Source organism: Vitis vinifera, chromosome 12 (genome assembly GCF_030704535.1).
Source record: "Vitis vinifera cultivar Pinot Noir 40024 chromosome 12, ASM3070453v1".
Lineage (NCBI taxonomy): Eukaryota > Viridiplantae > Streptophyta > Magnoliopsida > Vitales > Vitaceae > Vitis > Vitis vinifera.
In genome coordinates, this window is record NC_081816.1 from 5,009,609 (window position 1) to 5,029,536 (window position 19,928).

General features: G+C 31.9%; 1 protein-coding gene across 1 annotated transcript; it reads right to left on the minus strand.

Annotated features, from left to right (window-relative positions):
* Window positions 1–605: 605 nt before the first annotated feature.
* Window positions 606–2,225, minus strand: LOC104880859 (uncharacterized). Its single transcript, XM_019223362.2, has 6 exons — window positions 2,061–2,225; window positions 1,827–1,973; window positions 1,608–1,733; window positions 1,111–1,515; window positions 879–1,016; window positions 606–791 (listed from the first exon to the last, which is right to left on the minus strand). Exons 1-6 carry the CDS (start codon window positions 2,223–2,225, stop codon window positions 606–608), a joined length of 1,167 nt encoding a protein of 388 aa, XP_019078907.2.
* Between the last annotated feature and the right edge of the window lie 17,703 nt (window positions 2,226–19,928).

A 19,928-nucleotide genomic window follows, 5' to 3' on the forward strand; every position in this document is an offset into this window, starting at 1 on the left:
CCAATGACCAGGGCATTCGTCATGCATTGGAATAAATAGCTGTAAAGTTAGAAAAACAATATATATGAGTTGGGGCAAAAAAAATCTACTATATTATAGGTGAAAACAATATCTATTCTAAATTTCATATATGCAATTAAACATTAGAAATAATTACTAACCTTCTCGCAATCATCCAATTCACTAATGTACTTACTAACGATGGATGTTTTTCTATCGAAAAAAGGATGAGGACTCCCGCACAAAATCATTTTCTAATAAGAAAACATAATACGAACATTACTATATTGTACTTAATATGTAAGTAAACAACAAGAGAAATATGAGCTTACTGAAAATGTCGTGGGAAGATAGCATCTTATACTTCGTATGCCTATGAATTGTCTTTCAAAATAATTTAGCTTTGAGGCTTCTAAATTTATTACCTGTTGTTGAACAATAACTTCAATAAATTTATTTAACTAATATAGGATGCATTTGATATAAATGAAGTAGGTACTTACAACATCCATCAAATTTTTTCTAGGACGTAAGCATGCAAAATCTCCACGAACTCCATGTTCATGACCAAAGTCAACAAGAAGCTCACTAAAATAATAATATGTTCAAACAAACTTCAGTAAATTGGAAGCATATGAAGGCAAAAATTGTAACAACACATCTATGAATGTTCTAGACACGACAAACCTTTTTGACAACGCTTTATTGAAAACATAATCAGCGACAAGAGATTGAAGTACATTGAATGATTGAGTATCCACCACGTCTTCACGAATGGACATGGGGATTGACTAATTCGAAAACAAGACATAATTATTAACTACATATGTTAAGTATCAAAAAATAAGAACAATGATATTAAACTATTTGTATTATACCTCTGATGCTTCACGTTTTACCATCTTCCTTGATTTCTGTACAAACGGGGAGACCTTGAATTTACTTGGTTTCCTCTCCCTTGATGAACGTGTTTTCATGACATGATTAGGATAACCACATAGTGCTCGTAATGGTTCCTAATATGGAAAATGTCAGTAATATACATCTATTTACTATGTAATGGTTAAGTAGTTGTAAAGAAAATAATTTTTTCTTTTATATAATACATACCTTTCCATAATCTCTTCTAAGTGGTAAGATATTTTCATTTTCGTCTGGAATGATATGCACTTCAATTGATGTAGCACATGCATCTTCATTCTTTTCATTCAAGTCCTCGGTGCATAACTTCTCATTTGACAAAGTGTGAAGATAATGTTCATTCACATTCATATTGTTCGTATCTTCCAAACTTCTCTCGCATGAGAGCATGTCATTCTTCGTTCCTTCCTCGTGCATTCTCAAAGGTTTTCCGCTTGACCTAAGGAAGAGACCTTTCACTTGAGTATAATTCTCCTCAAATTTAGCCAAAATTTTATCACAACTACTACTACTTGCACCATAAGCCATATCAAGTAGATGTGTCTTTAATTGTTGAAAGGTTTTATCCATCTCCATTAACTTCCCACCATCAACCTAGTGATATATACGAACGTGATTAATAACATCATAATACAAAGGTTCAATGCTAATATAGATAGTCACGATGAATATTGTAAAACACTTACTCGTTTAATAACATCTTTGTTTAGATTGGATACAAATATCTCATCGTCCTCATTCTCACTCGCCATTGTCGTTGCATTTCCATCAACGCAATCCCTTATCTCATTTTCTATCACCCATATTTTGAGCTACAATATATTCATCAAAATATAATACATATCAGATTTTAAATCACTAAAAACTTAAATCAATAGTAAACGACTTTCAAAACTATAACTTACATCCTCATTTGCATATCCACCAAGTTTTTTCAATCTTCGTTTCCTGTCCAATACTTCATCATCTCCCCAAGCAGTAATCCGAGGAGAAGGTCGAGTATATAGCGGTAGGAATTTCTCTTCAAAGGATATATGCTCGTGGTAGAATAACTACGAGTATATTTGACATAGATATATAGTTAGTTCATAAATTATATTAAAACAAAATCGTATTTCACTATGATGTAAATTAATTACCATTAAAAACAATAAGCAACCGCAAACCCCACTTTGTTGTTTCTTCTTAAACTCTTCAATCCCGTGCACAAGATAGGACAACACAAATTCTGCCCAATTCATCTTCTTTATTGAATCGATGTCTTCCACAAGATGTAAGAAAGAGCGATTCACAAAAAGCTTCATTGTAGGGCACAATAATGCACCCAACACAAATAATACAAAACGAACTTTAAAATCGTTTCCTCCCTCTTTATCCTCCCTAATTTGATTTTCTAACATCACTAATGGCAATCGCCCTTTTTTATCACAATATTTTTTACATAAATCATTCTTATGACCAACATCTTTGTTCATGCCAATCTTGAACCCTCTTGCCCTCAATCCCATAATAAATTCAACATCAATGGGGGATAATTTGATACAAGTATTATACAACTGTAACATATAAGTGTTCGGATTAAAACTATTTATCAACCAAAGACATAACCCATGATCAATTTTCCTACATCGAAGTTGCAAGAGGCTACCAAATCCTATTTCTTCTATGGCTGCCTTTTGCTTTGGTTCTAAATTTTCAATCACTCTAATAACTCGCTCGGGGGAGCATCGAGTTTGAAGATATAACTGAAAAGATACACAAACATCAAACATGTTTACATTAATATAATTTCCAACAAATACAAAAGTAAAGAAATTAAATATTCATTACAAAAAAAAATTACCTTTGGAACCACACCCTTTTGAAGTGAATATTGTTTTGAACTTTCTTTGGACTTTGCCATGAAATTTTCTTTTTCTACTTTTGAAAGTGCATTCCACTTCTTGCCCAATTTTTTCCTCAACTACATTAATTGCTCACATAATTTAAATTCTTATTTTAAAATGTAATTATATTAGACGTAGCAAAATTACTCCTTACATCATCATTTATCTTGACTCCTTTATCCTTCTCTTTCATCATGGCTAATTGATCATTACTACAAAACAATTTCAAACAAATTTAACAATAACAACCACAAAAAATACATTAAAAAACATATTATTTTACATATTTCTATTTTGCCTTACTAGTAATGTATCCAAGCGCCGATAGGCCTCTTTGGATTTCTAACAACTGCAAGTCCATCGCGTTCACTCCTAAAAATTAAATCAAAGCATTTAAGTCAATGTTTATAATATGATTTCAAATATAATAAATCAAACATACTTTCACCACCACTACAAAATCCTCCCTAAATCTATGTACATTTTAAATGGTCACAAAATTAGCATATCAATCTTTTTCAATCTCCAATTATGGATCTAACCACATTATTTTCATTAATGTCATCAATCCATAAATCTCACAAAAACCATGAAATATAATCGCTACAATATTGTAAAACACATTATCAATACTCACATTTTTTTCTTCTTCTTCTTCCAGCTATGTCTTCAATTCGGGTCTTCAAACCACGAAATTTAAAAGCCGAAAACACCCCTTAAACAAAATATAAAATATGAACAAAATACAAGGGTTATGGATAGGAGGGAGGGAGCGCGAATATCGTACTCTTTACTTCAAAACCCAAAAAAAACCCAAATATGATTTCCTTTTTTTTTTCTGGAGTAGATTGAGAGAGGGTTGTGAATGTGGAGACGGGCTGGTGATAAATTTGGCACTAGACACTCCTTGAATGAAGAGAGGAAAAAAAAGGAAACTAGACCCGGCTGTCGAGGATGAGTGGAGATCAGAGCACGGGGACACAACCGACTATGGAGGAGTGTGGAGATGAGAGCACGAGACACAGCCAACCAACCTATGGAGAAGCTTGGAGATGAGAGAGAGCACGAGACACAGCTGGAGGAGAACGAGACACAGCTGGGGGAGATGAGAGCACGACACACAGCTGGAGATGAGAGCACGAGACACAACTGGAGGAGAAGATGCTCGGCTATGGAGGAGAAGAGAGGGGTTGAAGACGGCTATGGAGGAGAAGAGAGGGGCTGAGAGGGGGAGAGAACAGGTAGAAAATGAGGGAAGAGAGGGAACAAACGGGAAATGGGCTGAGACCGGGAGACAACAGGCCACAGGTAGCCAGTTTTTCCTTTTTTTCATTTTTTTTTTATTTTCAATGGTTGAGATTAAAACTTTTGCATCCAACGGCTACAAAAAATCTGAGGTATGGTACCTCCCTCAGCACCATAGAAGTTTCCCCTTTTTGCATGCCAAATGTCATAAACACCCTTCCTAATACTATAATAACTACTTTCAGGGTAAATAAGTAAATCAATCATTATTTTTATTTCTCATGCCAAATGTCTAAATTACCCATTCCAACATTCATATAAAGGTCACTTTTAGGGATAGATAAGTAAATCAGTCACTAATGTTATTTTCAAGTCAAATGTCTAAACTACCCCTTCCAACAACTATATAACAACTACTTTTAAGGGTAAATATATAAATGATTCGCCAATGATTTGCTATAAATACTTCCTCATTTTAGTTTTTTTTTCACACAATTCTATATTCTCTCTCTCTTTACATTGCTTACAATTTTATCTAATATTTCTTTCTACAATTCTATAATTATAAATTCTCTACTAGTTCTCCAATTCAGGACTTTAAGCTATCTACTCTCAAGTATTCGTTATTTATAAATTCTTTTGTGTTAAAGATATCCACTAACTGTATAAGTATTCATTATCACAATGTTGAGGTGTATATATTTAATTATTTTATTTACTTTTAAATTTTTTAATTTTTATTTAATTATCTCTTCCTTTTACATTTCTTTAATTATTTTTGTGCTAAAATTGAAAATGGATCCTCATTACCAAAAACAATGAGAACCTTGCGTATAATGTTAATGAATTTAATGAATTCAAGCCTTTTGAGAAGAACCCCATTGCCACTAGTGTCCCTTCCTCTAAACCTTTCTCTAACCTTTCCCTACCAAATTCTAGAGGAAAAAAGACCCAAGGCTAGTAGATCCACACCTGTAGTATGAAATCACTTTATTATAGCAAATAGGCAAAATACAAGTGGAGAGGTAGAAAATCTAGCATAATGTAAATATTGTAAGTGTGTGTGTATGTATATATATATATATATATATATATATAGGCGGAGAGGTAGAAAATCTAGCACAATGTAACCATTAAGGTTTAGACCCTCTACTGTTTAGGCAATTGGATCGACTAATTAAGGCTCTGCCTCAACCATTTACACACATGCTATTGGAAGAGAGATAAGGTTAAAATGCATCTTCTACCTTTCCAATGGCTAATGAACTAGTTGAATTGATTGCTCAATCGATCAAGACCTAGTTGTTTCTTTTAGGGTTCTCAAGCTAAGAATCTATAAATTGAAGAGTTTTAGAGCATTTATTTCTAAGAGAACAACTATATTGCATTGATAAACATTTTTTTCTTCTCATTTTGAGCTCTTTTACAAGTGCATTGAATTCCTAACTTGCTAATCTTTTTATGCACCTTTGAATCTCTCCTAATTTTTTCTTATATTGAGAGCTTGACTTGTTACTAGGTTTGAAAACCTTAAATTCTTGCTTACCTACTCCTTATGAGAGAATCAATTCAAGTGGGTTGAATACTTGACGAGATTGTAAAGGTCCATTGGAACCTTGGAATCCCAATGTAAAGAGTTCAAAGACTTTGATTATAAAAGTCTTGAAGATAATGAAACTCTTACTTAATTAGAAGCTTGAGGAAAGTCAAAATATGTAGCTTGTTGATTGCAAATCTCTATTGTAAATAAAATATGAAAGCCTAAATACGTGACAATTCTGGAAAAAAAAAAATAGAGATAGAGTTACCATAGTTTTATAGTATTCTGAGTTGTCATCCTCTACGATCAGCTTTAGTGTGTTTATTTGTTTTTAAATTAAAAGGATTAATTATTTACTAAATTTAATGAAAACCTAATTTTAATAAATAAAGATAAAATAAGAACAAAGATTTTCTAAGATATTTAATGAAATAAAATCAAATAAAATAACTAATGTTTCAGAAAGTTTCACATTCCAGTGTCAAATCCTTAGAGAGAAAGAGCATTATAAAATCTAGGATATAAGATTTAAGTGAATCTGTGACAAAATTGAATCTTAAGACAATATTGCATTCGACACTTAGATTTTTCTTTTTCAAAATAGATTTCTTTTCTTTTTCAAAATAGATTCTTAAAACCATTAAGTGAATGAGATTAATTAATGGTTAAAGGTTTGACCTTTTAACCTTTTCTCCTCCTTGTAACTTTATTTTGGGAGAGATAATGATAAGGAAGATTATGATAATTAATGATTAAGATTTACCAATAATCACTAATATCGGGTAATAATCTACTATCTTGATAAGAATTCTCTGTAACTTATTTAAGGTGACCTCATATAGAGAATTTATTTGTATCAATTAGATCTTGAAAACATTAAAAAAAAAAAAAAAAAGCCTAGTATAACTTTACAATGGTCTTGCTACTCTTCTTTGGATTTTTCACCTTCATGTTAGCATCTCCGAATCAATCAAGTTAGCTAAACATGGTGGAGGATTTCTCCTCACAACCTATGTTTGGTTGGCAAGAAAGTCAAATAGAAAGATAGAAAAAGAAGAAGAAAAGAAAAAAAGGGGTAAAACTTTATTAAAGAATTTCAAGATGAGAGATCAATGGAGAGATCAATCTCCCTCTCTCTGTTCTTTTTCAAATCAAGAACTCCCTAGAAAACCTAAAAATTGAGTTTTTATAGTTTCTACAAAACCCAACACGTGGCATGTTCCTATTAGCCACTTATTTTACAAATAATTACCTAAAAATGATTAAAAATAAAAAAATAAAATCATGATTTCCAATCGTGTGGGGCTCACGTAAGGCGGATGAAGTACCGAAAATGCAATTCTCAAGATAGAGTAGGTGAAATATCAAAGTAGTAGTGTGTAATTTCAAAATTAGGGTTATTTCGAACTGGTTTCAAAATCATAAGTTGAATTTTGAAATCATTTTGAAATGGTCCTTTAACTCTATGTAGTTGTTTGTAGATGACCATAACTTCTTCATTTTAGCTCCAATTTATACACCATTTGAAGCGTTAGACTTCTGACTTCTTAAGCTTCAAAACCATATGTGGTTTACCCTAAAAAGATTACGAGAATTACTTTAAAAATCGTGTGAAAGTCATGATATGTATTATGTATACCAAATCTGAGTTCCAAATTCCATTTTAAGCTTCATTGCATTTGCTTCCAACCCCTTTCGTTATGGTTGCTTGCCATTTATCTCATTCTATAACATTCATTACTAGTATTTCATGCCCATGACTCACTCTTCAAAATTTCTTAGACTTTTTATGGTTCACAAGTCTGGAATATCTCATTTATGCATATTTAACCCTTTATACTATCTTGGTTGAGAAGGACTTTTGCATTTAATGTTCAAAATAGAAGTTAAATCCATAATTAGGGTCTTAGCATCACTTCGAGTTAAGTTGAATGATTTGAGCTTTTTATATTGCACAAATCAAATCATATATGTGCTATTAGAGTGTATATTTTGGTTCCAATCACTTGATGAACCACTATAAAAGAGTTTGCATTTCTCTTCTCTCAACTTATTTATATTACTCTTGCTTTGGTCCTCATTTCTCATATTATTCGGTTTTAGTTGTCAATTTTGAAAAAAAGTTTTAACACCCAATTCACCCTCTCTCCCCTAGGTGATATCTTAATCGAATTAGTTTTTTTTTCGCATTTCATTTATTCCAAATTTATTAAATGTGAGCCATTTTTATACGTTGAGTGATGCATATGACCAATAGTTAGGAGGATGCCCACTTAGTTGGGATGTACATAAACTACAACGATGTAATTCTCACCTCTTTTCCCTATTTTTTTTTCCATGTAATTTGTTAAAATATTTAATGAAAATATTATCTTTTATATTATTTGATATTCCAACATATTAACTTTATTGTTATTATGATAAAAAAAACAAATTCAAATATAATTTTTTTCTATTTTTTAAAATTTCTACAAATTTTACAACTACAAACTTGATAAATATATAAAAGATATGTAATTATTTAAGATGTTTGACGTAATATTAAGCAATTCTACTTAATAATAAAAAATTCTAAGACTCTAAAAAAGGACTTGAAAAAATAAATTAAATATTTACGACGTAGGATAGCCCACCAAATCGGTCCACCGAAATGGGCCATCAACACGACTAACTGGTATAGCACAAAATGACAAGATTGGCTCTCGGGCTCATAGGTCTTATTGGGAGTCCATTTGGCTTACATAGGCCAACATGACATGATACGACACGATTTTCAATTAGGCCGTGTCCGCTCAACATGACCCCTTCAACATCTCTATCAGGTATAGTGGCAACAAGGTTAGAACAACTACCTTAACCTCACCTGCCACGACCCCTGGTATGTAGTCCCCCATGCTTGGCCTCAATTTAATTTGTAGACATGGAAAGAACCCCTAACTTGGTAAAGATGCAAACGAGACATGGAGCACTAAAGAGACTCACGGAAATCTAATGGAGCTTACAAGTAGTCAAGGAAGAGACCCTGGGGTCAAAAGTCAATGGGTTTCTCAAATAGAGAACAGAGGTGCAAGGCACCAATAATAGACTAAGTAGTCACGAGGATAGTCATCCCATACATTGTGACTCAAAAAGGAAACTCCATGAGCTAGGGCATGGATGTTCACGTGGAACATACTCACCCTACTATTGCCAGCAAGTGGCTCCCATAGACGCTCCCAAAAGATCTGGGCAATGTTAGTATCGTGAAACTCCATTAAAGAAAGCTCTCGCTTAAGATCGACATGACGATTGACGTATCAGGATTAGTAGATTTCCCTGCACTCCTTAGAGAAGAAGTAATAAATTAGAAGATAATTTAAAGAAGCAAGACTATGGACCGAAGTAGCTGTCCCAGATCTACACACCGGAGATGAAAGCGGTGATGGAGAAACTCTCCAATGTATGCCTAGATGACATCTCAGTGGAAAACGGAAAGGATGAAATACAAAGAGATGTAGACACATATATACCTAAAGAACTGCACAGTAAAAGTGGCCAAGAAATTGATTAAAACAATCCTATGATGTCAGAAGCGCAAATTATTGGTTAAAAAATATCCTTAAGAAGTCAAACAAGGAAAAATACATCTAAAGACCAGGGAGAGTGTTGGAGTGGAAGAAAATGTCTAGAAAGGTTCGGCTTTAAATGGGTGAGTAATTTGCATGAAATTATTATTTTCATACTAATAGAAGCCTTAATGCAAACAAAGTTAAAAAAACACAGAGATAAAATAATTACACAAAGGTACGCAAGGTTTTAAATAGTTCGACCAACATTATCTACATCCATGGATGAAAAAGAATCATTATGCTATACCATAAAGAATATTACAGAAGATAAAATCAGATAAAATTATTAAATTTTTAAAACATCTCGTATTTTCCCATTCCTTATGTCTACACTTTGAACGTCTTCACTCCAAAGGGTGTTTCTCATGTTTTCTTATATCTTCATCCATTTCGTATAAATTTTACAAGCTCGTTTTGATCTTACAATTTTTTCTCCTTATGATGTAAAATATTTATAAAGATATTTTTAATATTTTTTCTTATTGTATAAAGAAATATAATATTATAATAATATATCCCTTTAGCAATATCATTCACAATATTCTTACAAAAAAAAATATATACTAATTAAGAATTTAAGATACTTTCCCACACATAAGAATAAAACTACTAGGTAATTTAACTATTCATTAGTCTTTTCAGTAGTTTTCAGTAAATTATACTTGATTGGTCAATGTCCTTATTTAGTGGCTAGTTTCAACTCAAGGAAGTACGTAGAGTGAGTCCCTTAACATTTGGAATAAAATTACTATCATAAGCTAGTTAATCTATCATATGGATAAGGTCATGCATGAAAGAAAATGGATTTTAACTTTTACATCACGTATGATGATGATATAATTTGTTATCTAAAACCAAAATACTTTTAAGAAATATTTTTTAAAACAACATATAATGTGTTTTTTAAAAAACATTTCTTATTTTACTATAATTATTTAAAAAAAAAAAAAATCATAGTATGGTCCCCGCATTTCGGCTCATGCGTTCCCCACTCGATGGTGAGCTCTATTTTTATTTTGAAAAATGATTTAATCGGTTAAAAAAATGACTTGGAGTCGTCACTTATTTTTGTTTTATTTTTAAAAGGGTAAACAAAATAAGAAAGAAAACCCTAAGTGTGACTCCTTATTTGGAAAAAGTGATCTGCGAAAAACCGGATCGGGTTCGGGGGTCAGGTTACTTATCGGGAAGGTACGGTAAAGACCGTAGCACCCCTCTAAGCCCCTAAAATGGGTTTCTACTAATAAAATGAAACTGACATGGCAATTGATGAGGAAATCAATGAATATCAATATGATCACACACCGAGAATCAAAGTATGCATGAGGAATGGACAAAGTAAAAGAGAATGCGTACCTTAGCAGTGAACGACAATGCACTATCATGGAATGGGGTTAGTGAACAAAGACAGGTTGATTATATACATATCATGGAACATAGCAAATCAATCACGCATGACAAATAAATCAATTAATCAATCAATTAGTCATGAATTCACATATGTGAGGCCCCCACCAAAGCCCATTTTATCTTGCCTGAATCAATTCCGATAACTCCATTGTTCGGAATTACGGAATTTGATTCCTTGCTTATTTCAAAACATTTTGAAAATAGAGGAAGTATGAAAATTGCTTACTAGAAATAAAAGTGGCAGCAAAGCTTTATTAAAAATGTGATTTTTGAACCTAAAGAAACTCTAAGGATAAAGTATGAGGCAATTGGGACTATTTGAATACCAGGATTTAAAAGAATTTACAAAATGGGATTCCGGATGTGAGATATCCGAAGAAGAGGGAACGTCGACCGGACAGAATTCCGGATGTGAGATATCCGGAGAAGGTGGAGCGTCGGCCGGATAGAATTCCGGATGCGATATGTCCGAGTGGAATGTCGGCGGGGAGGAATTCCGGATGTGAGATGTCCGGGTGGAATGTCGACGAGGAGGAATTCCGGATGCGATATGTCCGGGTGGAATGTCGGCGGGGGAGGAATTCCGGATGTGAGATGTCCGGGTGGAATGTCGGCGGGGAGGAATTCCAGATGCGATATATCCAGGTGGAATGTCGGCGGAGGAGAATTCCGGATGTGAGATACCCGGATGGAATGTCGGGGGAGGAGAATTCCGGATGTAAGATGTCCGGATGGAATGTCGGGAGAGGAGAATTCTGGATGTGAGACATCCGGATAAGGTAGAACGTGGTTATGAGTAGCATGAAGGGTAGGTATGGGTTGTATGGATATGGAGGCTTGGGCGAGTGGTTTTAATGGGTACGTGAAGGAGTGAAGGATGACATGCACCCGTGAGACTCCATGTAAGCGAGGGAGTGGGATGGAGAATGAATGAGAGGAAGATGGGTGTGGTGGAGGATGCTTGATTCCTGCAAGCTTGAGTGAGGAAATGGGTATGACGACCTAGAGAAAGAGGTGGATAGATGAACGATGGGTAAGGTATGCACTCAAGGAGGAAAAGAAAACGAGGAGATAACAGGATAGCAACAAAAAGAAGAACATGAAGACTTTAACCAGCATATCGGACTCATTTCATCATTTCATCCATGGGTCCAACATCCAGTGAGTTAAGATGGAAAATACGCGTCAGAATAGGGCATAAAACACAGCAAGCTCTCCCAACATTTAATCAGTAATCACCAAAACAGAACAACCCAACAGGCAAAAATGCAAAATCACTGAGAATCAGCCCTGGACAGTATTAAAAAAAAAATGGAAAATATAAATAAATAAAAAACGAATGGTCATACTTGGAAATCTCCCTTCTCAGCTCCGTGTCCTGGACTCTTCCCAACAACTTTACGCTCCTCCTTTCTTCGCTCCTTACCCCAGTTCCACCAATACTCTTTTTTTTCTCAAAACTCCCAGAAAAACTCCTCTCTTCCTCCGCAATGCTGCCCTCTCCCCTTTCGTTTTTTTCGTCTCTTTTTCTTTCGTCCATTTTTTCCTTCCTCTCATTTCCTTCCTTCTCCTCCTCTCTTCTTTTTTCTGGATTTGCCTTTTTTCTGGATTTTCCCTTTCCAACGATCTTTGCTGCAGCCACCTTTTTCTGCCCCACTCCTTCTGCAGCCACCTTTTCTTCTCTCTCATCCGTGCCCCCTGACGGCCTGCAGGACCCCCTCCAGAAAGTTCCTCCACGTGTCAAAGTCCTACTACAACTTCAAAAAGCGAGGTTGATTCCTTATGGCCACTAAAGATGTGACACGTGGCCCGCTAGGATAGTGACACCTGGCTAAAAATGTGATCTACAAAAACAAATAGAGAAAAAGTGACCCATGCCTAAATGGGGGTCTACACATAGTTATGTAATAAGAATAATTATATTTTTTTTAATTTTTTCTAATTTTAAATTGATAAATCATGTTTTATTGTGATTCGAGGAAAATAGCACATTTAATTTTTCATTTGTGTTATCTAAAAGAATAAAAAAATAATGGAGAATATTTAATTGTTTTTAATTTTTTATGGTAAAATCATTTTAAAAATAATATATATATATATATATATATATATATTGTATAGTGTTTTTTTGCTTATTTTTTTATATAATTTTTTTTTATAAAAGCATTAAAAAAAAGCATCAAGTGAACGATGTCAATTAATAGGTATGATGTGTTAGATGTTAGTGAGATATAAAAAAGTATCTCTAATACTATTACTTTTATTATAAAATATAAGTATGAGAAAAATATATTATAATAAAAATATATTATAATCACAATATAAATATATTTATATTATAATGCATTACAATAAAACATAATTGGAAACCCATTTTATTACATTATAATTACAATAAATGTTCAAATACATACACACATAAAATTTGTGACATAATGCAATAATATATGAATTTTGAAAACACATTAATATTAAATGGTAGTGTATTTAGTTTGAATATTTTGAAGGATAAAAAAGAAATGATGATATTTAAATAAGTATTTTTTATTTAAAAATATAAATAATTTTTTTTATGAATTTATATTTATCTTTTATTTAATTAGTAAATAAAATATATAATAAGATAATTAAGATTAACTTATTTATAATAATTCTATTTTAATTCACTTATAATATAATATATATTTATAATTTATCAATTATGTCTTCCCTAAACAAAAACTTGGTCCATTGATATAGGTCAGTTCTTGATTTGTTCGAGGATCTAGGTTTATTTTCTATTCTTGTGGGCTAGTGAAATGTTTTTTGTAAGTGTAAGTGTTACAATAATCCCACATGAAGTTGGTAATAAAAAAACACCCCCTAACGTACCGGACAAATGATCAAGGCAAAAAAGAGTATATAATTTTGGCATTAAATACAAAATTGAAAAAGGGCTCACGTGGCAAAAGTCGAGTAGTGAAGAAAATGAAACTAAGAATAAAGATACAGGAAAGTTAAAGCCAACAAGGTAAGCACAATCCATGAAGTAATGAAGAAAATGAAGTTAGGAGTAAGAGTAATTGAAAGTCAAATCATAACATCTTTTATTGACTTAGAGATTTACTCGACCAAAGCAAAAGCTATTAGATGCTTGTCTTGTAATGCAATCTTGCCCTTTGTTCAATTCACAGCCTTAAATGATTCACTGTCATCCAATAGATGGAAATGGTGATCTTAATCGGTTTTTAAAAATAAAAAAATAAAACAAATTTTTTTAGTATAATTAAAAATTAATTAAGGATTAAAGATTAAAAAATAAGACTAAAGTTTAAATTTTAAAATGTTGAAAAATTAAAATTTTAAAAATTTAAAAATAAAAAATGTAAAATAAGAAATAATTGAAGTTAGGATCTATATATGTATCATATATTTGTGCGTCGGTATAGAAGATTGGGAAATTGGGATTGGATTAAAGTACAAAATTCAAAATGAAATTACAATAAGAATACGGCAAAGGGATAACGTTGGGACACCACTACTGATGTACACTTCTAAGGCTAGACGTAAAAGTAGGTTGTGCCATGTCATGCCACCTGCAACAAAATAAGGGGTTCTACAGATTCTCTTATCAGAATCATTTGAGATATAGGATGGATGCATAATGCAATCTTGCCCTTTGTTCAATTCACAGCATTAAATGATTCACTATCATCCAATAGATGGAAATGGTGATCTTAATCGGTTTTTAAAAATAAAAAAATAAAACAAATTGTTTTCGTATAATTAAAAATTAATTAAGGATTAAAGATTAAAAAATAAGACTAAAGTTTAAATTTTAAAATGTTGAAAAATTTAAAATTTAAAAATTTAAAAATAAAAAATGTAAAATCAGAAAGAATTGAAGTTAGGATATGTGTATCATATATTTGTGCGTCGGTATAGAAGATTGGGAAATTGGGATTGGATTAAAGTACAAAATTCAAAATGAAATTACAATAAGAATACGACAAAAGGATAACATTGGGACACCACTACTGATGTACACTTCTAAGGCTGGACATAAAAGTAGGTCGTGCCATGTCATGCCACCTGGAAAAAAATAAGGGGTTCTACAGATTCTCTTATCGGAATCATTTGAGAAATAGAATGGATGCATAATGCAATTTTGCCCTTTGTTCAATTCATAGCCTTAAATGATTCACTATCATCCAATAGATGGAAATGGTGATCTTAATCGGTTTTTAAAAATAAAAATATAAAACAAATTATTTTCGTATAATTAAAAAATAATTAGGGATTAAAGATTAAAAAATAATACTAAAGTTTAAATTTTAAAATGTTGAAAAATTTAAAATTTAAAAATTTAAAAATAAAAAATGTAAAATTAGAAAGAATTGAAGTTAGGATCTATATATCATATATTTGTGTGTCGGTATAGAAGATTGGGAAATTGGGATTGGATTAAAGTACAAAATTCAAAATAAAATTACAATAAGAATACGACAAAGGGATAACATTGGGACACCACTACTGATGTACACTTCTAAGGCTGGACGTAAAAGTAGGTTGTGCCATGTCATGCCACCTGGAACAAAATAAGGGGTTCTACAGATTTTCTTATCGGAATCATTTGAGATATAGGATGGATGCATAATGCAATCTTGCCCTTTGTTCAATTCACAACCTTAAATGATTCACTATCATCCAATAGATGGAAATGGTGATCTTAATCGGTTTTTTAAAATAAAAAAGATAAAACAAATTGTTTTAGTATAATTAAAAATTAATTAAGGATTAAAGATTAAAAAATAAGACTAAAGTTTAAATTTTGTTTGAATTTTAAAATGATGAAAATTTAAAAAATTAAAAATTTAAAAATAAAAAATGTAAAATCAGAAAGAATTGAAGTTAGGATCTGTATATCATATATTTGTGCGTCGGTATAGAAGACTGGGAAATTGGGATTGGATTAAAGTACAAAATTCAAAATGAAATTACAATAAGAATACGGCAAAGGGATAACATTGGGACACCACTACTGATGTACACTTCTAAGGCTGGACGTAAAAGTAGGTTGTGCCATGTCATGCCACCTGGAACAAAAAATAAGGGGTTCTACAGATTCTCTTATCGGAATCATTTGAGATATAGGATGGATGCATAATGCAATCTTGCCCTTTGTTCAATTCATAGCCTTAAATGATTCACTATCATCCAATAGATGGAAATGGTGATCTTAATCGGTTTTTAAAAATAAAAAAGATAAAACAAATTGTTTTAGTATAATTAAAAATTAATTAAGGATTAAAGATTAAAAAATAAGACTAAAGTTTAAATTTTGTTTGAATTTTAAAATGTTGAAAAATTAAAAAATTAAAAATTTAAAAATAAAAAATGTAAAATCAGAAAGAATTGAAGTTAGGATCTGTATATCATATATTTGTGCATCGGTATAGAAGATTGGGAAATTGGGATTGGATTAAAGTACAAAATTCAAAATGAAATTACAATAAGAATACAGCAAAGGGATAACATTGGGACACCACTACTGATGTACACTTCTAAGGCTGGACGTAAAAGTAGGTCGTGCCATGTCATGCCACCTGGAACAAAATAAGGGGTTCTACAGATTTTCTTATCGGAATCATTTGAGATATAGGATGGATGCATACAAGGAAAGGAGACTCCTCCTCCTCCTCCTCTAAAACTTATATTTGTGTGTAGGTGAGAAGTTGGGATTCCCCGATCAATTAAAAGGGAAATTTGATAAAAGTAAGATTATGATATAAGCTTTTAGAAAAATAATTGATAGGAAGCTTTACATCCATAAGTTATGAGATATTTTCATGCTATGTCATTTTCTAGTAGGATAGGTGGTAGGGGATGACTTATCCGATGGCTTTATTTCCAAAATAGCCGGTAGCTGTGAAATGATTTATACCTTTTAAATTAAAGAAAAAAGTAAAAAAAAAAAAAATTGAAAAATGAAAAGGGAAAAGAAGTATAAAACACAAAATTTTTAAAAAAAAAAATCCTTATAAACTAATTTTCCTTCATTCCTTTTTCTTCCTTTCTTTCATCAGGGCCATGATCCCCAATTTTCAAACATGGCAGATAGAAAGAATGTAAGGAAAAAGGAAGCCATAAATGTGGAATATGACAGTGAAATATCTTTCTGCAGTGTTACCATGAGTCCATGAGAGTGTAAATGATGAGACTTTTTACATGATGGAGAATAGAAATAATAAGTCATTGATTTGGGTATCCAAGATGTGGTCCAATTTTGAGATGGATAAGGCACGAGGACTAGACAATTGGGGGGCCATTTCACCCAATCATGCATGACTTTAGAGCCCACGAGAGTGTAAATGATGAGACTTTTTACATGATGGAGAATAGAAATAATAAGTCACTGATTTGGGTATCCAAGATGTGGTCCAATTTTGAGATGGATAAGGCACGAGGACTAGACAATTGGGGGGCCATTTCACCCAATCATGCATGACTTTAGAGCCCACATTATGTGGTTTGTGTTTTTGACATATCATAGTGTAGGGTGAGGGGGTGAGGCCCCACTTGGCTCCACTTGGTCTACCCTCTTTCATTGGTATAAATATTTTAATCTTCCAATATGTTGGTGAAGTACCAATCAAAGTCGTTGAAACCCACTTTCATGAATCATCCCAACTTGGCCTCTTTGGATTAGCAGTGAAAATGGGAATGCATTATTTTATTTTATTTTTATTTTTATTTTTTTAGAGGTTATTTATTCCTCTAACCCACGGGCTACCCTATTGAAAAGACAAAGGATGGAACCCAGCATTAGATTTTTTGGGTCCTCAAAGTAGGCTTTTTTTTTTTGACCTTTTTATTTATCCTCTTAAGCATATAAGGCTTCAAATATTAACCATATTCTCTTTTATTTGGATTAAAATTGATTATTACTTTGCCTATATTTTTGGTTTTAGGTATACAGTTTTATGTATTTCTATTCAATTTAGAGAAGCCTATTACATATACAATATTAAAAAAAAAAAAAATTAATCCCAAAAAATAAACACTTTTTTCCTTTTAACCATACAAGACATTTATAATTAATCAAATTTTATTCTTTTTGATCAAGATTATTGGACATACAATTCAAAAATATATTTACCCAATTAAGAAGAGACCGCTATATATATATAATACTAGAAAAAAATTTCTAACAAATATGAGATATTATAATCATCATCATATAGGGTTTACTTCTTTTTATGTAAATATTTTTCATTGTATATCCAATGTCTTCATAAATATATATATATATATAAAAGAAGTTTACTATAGAAGGAAGTATACTTTGTTATTTCATTTTTTACTCAATTTCGTTACATTTGAAAATCACAGCATACTTTTTTGTTCGATAAAATCTTAAAATAAGATTGCATTTTTTTTTTCAACAATACCATGATTAACGGTGAGGCCAATAAACTAAGTTGACATGGATTATTACTCACACCAATAGATTTTTTAAGTTATAAATATTTATTTAAAATATTTTTATTATCACCTAATATTTTAGGTTGCTTATTGTATTTTTGGATTATATTACAAAACCTACAAATGGTGTAATGTGTACTTGCATTTTTCATAAATATAAAATCCAATTTTTATCCAAATATAATAAATCAAATGAAATTGATGTTAAAATGGGTTGGTTTGGTTTAATAACTAAATTCATTCTTCCACCAACTTGATTCAATTATCAAATTAATTAATAACCAACCTAAACCCGACCTTAACCACCCTTAATTTTCCCTTTGAATGTATACCGATCACACTTAAAATATCCACTTCATTGTTTAACATTCGCTTTTAATTCCAAAATTCCCAAATTCCCAAATTATCCTTGATCTTATGAATGCTTATGTAGATTGAAGATGCTAAAATTCTTCAAAGAAAATATTGGAGATTTCATTCCACCATTTTCTAAGTACAGAGATACATTTTCTATATTTTTTTTGTAACTTTTTTTCAAGGCCGAGCCTTTGAGGAAAAAGAAACCTCTTTTTTACAATCACTTTTCATTGTAAAAGAGTAACTTTTGTAATATGTTAGAAGATTTTTTGTAACATGTTGACATACTTTATTAGTTTTTGAGCACATGAGGACAATAGTAGTTGGACTCGTCTTCCTAAGTGCATGTCAGTCGATCAAATCATCCTGTAAGTTCAGAAGGTTGTCTTCTTTTATGATCTTGATTTTAGGATGAGGTGATTTTATACGTTTTTAAATATTTCGTTTGAGAGGTGATGTATTAAAGATATGTTGGTTTTTTGGTACCTCTATATATGTTTAAACCAAATTAAACATTATAATTTTGTCATTCCTTGTTAAGACATGAAAGTTGACCGATAATACTTCCTAAGAATCAACTTATTCACTTTTTTTTAAATTTTATTGCAAATATAATCATAAAATCATTGTTAAAATGATCAAACTTTTTAAAAGAATTAAAAACTAATAGACAAAATGGGGCGGAAGATTCCAAAATTAGGCAAACATTGGTAATTCTGCACGAGAAAATCATTTTACCAAAGTCAATGTTTTTACCCTGTCCTTGCCTTGTCAATATCACTTTCCCTTCCCCTTATCACGTGGCGCAATAAATACAAGATTAAGGGCAGAAAGATCCCCACGAAATTACCAAAACGGCCCTCATGCCCTCAATACAAAGACCGACACGTACGGTTGGGTGGAATTAACGCCTTAACCGTCGGTGGGCCCCGGAAGGACAGTGGCACTCTCGTGAATGAAACAAACAATCAGGGGGTAACATGGTCATGAAAATTATTTTATAGCTCCCGCCAGACTATATATTGAGGCCTTCGAGACCTGAGCCCAACAAGCAGGGGGTAACAAATTAAATTCATTGTCAACATCAAAAATAAAAAATAGAATAAAAAATTTGAAATGAATATGTGACTACACGATAGCTTCATATTGGTTGTCTTTTGAAAAGTGACTTTTGAATAACAAATAAAAAGTTTTAAATGTCGTTAGCATGTTAGATGGACGAGAATGCAACTTACCTCTTTGAGTGACATAAATTCAATGAACAACAACAAACCCACCAATCAATTATGGGTCACATTTAAGAATTAATACAAAAGAAAGCAATGAAATATAATAATATAAAAATAAGATATGAGTGCAAAAAAACATGTAAAAAAATTGAGACTGATACCTAACACATGTTGACTTTGTATTGATTGTCTGAAAAATTTTAAATATTGTCAGCATGTTTTTGATACGTTAGGAGCCTCATAAGGATGCAACTAAACTTTGTGGGTG